Below are 4,060 nucleotides of genomic sequence, written 5' to 3'. Positions count from 1 at the left end.
CGCGTCCCCCGCCCGGTGCAGTTCCCCCTTCCTCCTTAGTTTGACCAGCATCTCTCATCTCAGCCATGCCAGTCTTTTCCCTTCTTTGCCTGATTTCTTAAACCTAGGGATCAAGAGCTCTTGCGCTCTGTGGATCACATCCTTAAAGACCCGCCAGCTCTGTTCTGTTCCCCTGTCCCTGAGGACCGTTTCCCAGGGAGTCCTTCTGACTATCTCCTTGAGGAGCTGGAATTTTGCTTTTCTAAAATTCAGGGTCCTGACTATACTCTGTTATTCCCATTTCCCTCAGGAGCGTCAGCTCCACCAGCGCATGATCACTGCAGCCCAGGCTGCCTCCGATCTTGACGTCTCCAACGAGCTCACTTGCATTGGTGACCACCAGGTCCAGTATCGCATCCCCTCGGGTAGGGGTGTCTATTACTTGGCTTAAGAAGTTGTCCTCAATGCATTCGAGAAACCTGCTGGATTGCCTACAGCTTGCAGTGTTGGTTTTCCAGCAAATGTCGGTGTGGTTGATGCTTCATCAGTCGGCTCCTCTTGATCTGGTGGCCTGTAGTAGACACCAACCACCAGGTTCCCTTTGTTGCCTCTCTCTCTAATTCTTACCCATAAGCTTTTGACCTGCTCGTGGCTATTCTTCAGGGACAGCTCTTCACACTGTAATGATTTCTTGATGTAAAGGGCAACGCCTCCGCCCCTCCTTCCTCCCCTGTCCCTTCTGAACAGCCTGTAGCCATCAATAGCTACATTCCAGTCGTGGGATTCATCCCACCAAGTTTCCACAATGGCAATCAGGTCGTAGCTTTCCAACTCCTCTTCTTTGTTTCCTGATATAAATCTCCTAGGAGGACTAACTTGTTTGCAGACTGCACATGAGGTATTGTTTACACAGATTTGGTATTTAAGATTCACTCTTAATTAGAAACAGAACCATTTAATTAAACCAAAGGTAGACAAAAAGAAAACTAAGATCAGAAGTCTATAGGGTGATTTGACTCAGAATAGCATAAGTTGGCTTAAATCACTTAAAAAAAAAACTAAAAATAAGCTACTCAAATCAAATATACATACTTTTAATTAGTTTATATTTTAAAATGAGCGAACAACACTGGGAACAACATTAATGTAACAGATGCTTCAGAATTAGTATCCTACTGCTTTTAGAACACACAGCTCGCTCTTGTTTTAGGCCATCTTCAGGCTTAGTAAGGTAGCATTACAGCAGTCTGTATTCAGAAGATTGTCTTTTCTGTCCCAAGGGTTATGCCATTTTACTTTTAAAACCACTGAAAATGGAAAAAAATTGAAAGCTTACTTTCACAAAAACCCAATGAATAAGCTCTCTGCTCGTTAGCAGATATTTCTACTTCCTATAGAAAAACCAATTGCTAAACTTTCAGAAAAAGAGAGACTGAACTAGGGCTATTAAAAAAAGGGGAGAAAAGTCAGAGGCACGGGGGGGGGGGGGAAAAATAAAGCTATTATTCATTTAAAAAGATAATTCAGATATGTGCATATATATACTCTGATGCAGTATAAGTTAAGAGAAAGCATCGCTGACCTCCAAGTCAATAATAACAAAGTATTTATACAAGCAATCAATATTTGCCACTGGGGACCAAATTTATTTATTTATTGTTCATTCTATTTTTGTTCATTCTTAGGCCAAAAATTTAAGTCTCAAGAACAGGCTTAAAAAATACATACTATATTGCTCTTACCTTGCACTGGTTGTGCAAGATAATTAAGCCTTTAAATTTTCCAATTACAAAGACAAAAAAGCCCTGTAAAGTTTGTGGTTTGTGAAGGGAGGGGAGGAAGGTGGTTAAAAAAAAAAAAAAAAAAAAAAAAAGAAAAGACAAAAGCTACATACCACATTCCATGATAAACCCTAAAAGTGTTGCTAACCGAAGGGATGCAGAAGGAGAGGAAGCCTTTCCAATTCAAAGGTCACACTATCACTAGTTGCATTCCTCTTCTCAGTGGACCGTAAGTAGCCAAAGGTGCAGTGAGTACCCTAAGCTCTTTTAGCATCAGGAACAAAATTGCTTTCACTTTGCTGTTTTGCTCGAGGCTGTTAACCCACAGGCAAAAGCTACAAAAACATTAAAGGAAGCAGCCCTCTCTCACCTGCTGAGATCCATTTAATTCTGTACAGCAACCGTAAGGAGTACTTTTGTCAGCTCCATGACTGAAGCTTCCTTGGGCTGGGGTATTTGTAAGGACAGGCTCCCACATAACTCTCTGATGCCTGACCATACATGTATTTCTATTAGTACAGTTTTTCATCTCAATATAAGCTGCAGGAAGCTTCAACAGGATTCTTGGTCACCACTTTTCATGAAACTTGGTGAAAACACTAGTCTTTGGAACCTCCACCTGTCTGTCAAGCTTGAGCTTCCTTGGGCTGGGGTATTTGTAAGGACAGGCTCCCACATAACTCTCTGATGCCTGACCATACATGTATTTCTATTAGTACAGTTTTTCATCTCAATATAAGCTGCAGGAAGCTTCAACAGGATTCTTGGTCACCACTTTTCATGAAACTTGGTGAAAACACTAGTCTTTGGAACCTCCACCTGTCTGTCAAGCTTGACTGAGAACTACCAGCAGATCAAAGTTAGGGAGAGACACAGGAAGAGGTAAACAAGTGTATATGTAGAGCACAAAGCTGTGCCCTTAGAAGACAATGCTAAAGATGCAGAGGTGTGTCTCCTGCTGAGCTGGCCATGGGAAGAGGTCACTGCTGACAGGCAATCTGCTGGCCCTGGTCAGATTTTAACCACCTCATCAGTGTTCAACAGCTCTTGAAGTTTTTCAAAATCCCAAACTACAAAGATTAACATGCATCTCTTCTTCCTGTAAGACTGATTCTCAAGTAAAATGTCAAGTCAAGCTGTTAATTATATTTACCGTGACTATAAGGAGATGAAAAGATTGAGAGATCATTTAGCTTTATTTTGTCGATAAACAAGATAAATACGATCTTGCTGCACATATCTCTATTGATGAGTCCCCTACCAACTACTAAATTTGCCAGGCACTTTCAGTCAAGTTTGACATAGTGTGGAGTCCCTGAAATGATTAAGTTCCCACCTTTCATGGAACTGGACTGGACAGGGAAAGACTCCTTGTTAAGTGCCCACACTGAGAAACACAGCAGTGTAGGCTTACCTGCACTATCAGCCACCAGAGAACCTCCACTGGAGACTGCTAGAATAAGTGAGCTCCACAGAGGGCCGGGCTTTGTATCTCCTGCTGCCCATGCAGCTACCTTTATTTAAAAAAAAAAAAAAAAAAAAAAAAAAAATCAATGAATGGAACTAAATAGGCCAGGCAGAATTTATTAAGAATATTCCCAACTAACCCACTTCATATAATAAAACTGAAAAGGAACAACACACACATGCCAACCCCCCCCACACACACACTCCAGGTTGTTATCTCTGCCTACTCTTGTGACTTTGCAACCATATTCCTCTTTTCAAATGTCTTTCTCTTTCTTCTGTGCTACTTTGTGAAAGATCCAAACAAACACGGAGGAAGGAATTAACCGAATATAAAGAAGGTTTGTATTCAATGCTGACACACACAGAGAAAGAACAAACCAAAGAGCATAAGTAGCTCTTTCCCCCTCTCTAATCTTTTTCTCTTAATCTTCTATAGCTCATCTGCATTACAGGTTTCTCTGCAAACAGAACTACACGACCCCCCTGCAGTACCTACTTTATACCAGCGCTGAAAATCACCAAGATGTGCACCCCTGGTTGCTGCAGAAGCACAGTGCTCCTTTAGACAAGCTTTTAAACAAGCTTTGCAGATTCAAAGAGGAAAACCTCTGTAGGCAGATGTATTTTTTTTTTTTTAACATCAACAGCATTCCCTTAAAAGAAATAGAACAGCAGGGTCCTTCTGAGTTGCAAAGTGACAGCAGTAATACTGGTGGGATGATGGTGCTCTAAACACCATTACTGATACAGCACTTGCACACTTCCAGACAGATCTGGGAACAATGGCCAAAGCATCAGAAGCATAGACACAAAAAGAATAAAGCAAATCC

At 41.4% G+C, this 4,060-nt stretch overlaps 1 protein-coding gene across 1 annotated transcript in view; it reads right to left on the bottom strand.

Moving 5' to 3' along the window:
• The window catches only part of B3GALNT2 (beta-1,3-N-acetylgalactosaminyltransferase 2), a 25,762-nt gene that overhangs the window by 21,122 nt on the left and 580 nt on the right, over nt 1–4,060 (bottom strand). Inside the window, exon 2 of the mRNA XM_035899685.1 lies at nt 3,175–3,274. Within this exon, the coding sequence (XP_035755578.1) occupies nt 3,175–3,274 (100 nt within the window). The remainder of the gene's footprint in view (nt 1–3,174; nt 3,275–4,060) is intronic.

Source organism: Egretta garzetta, unplaced genomic scaffold (genome assembly GCF_000687185.1).
Source record: "Egretta garzetta isolate BGI_Z169 unplaced genomic scaffold, ASM68718v1 scaffold118, whole genome shotgun sequence".
NCBI classification, from domain to species: domain Eukaryota; kingdom Metazoa; phylum Chordata; class Aves; order Pelecaniformes; family Ardeidae; genus Egretta; species Egretta garzetta.
The sequence above is the reverse complement of the archived record's forward strand: the minus strand, read 5'-3'. Positions and strand labels throughout refer to the sequence as shown.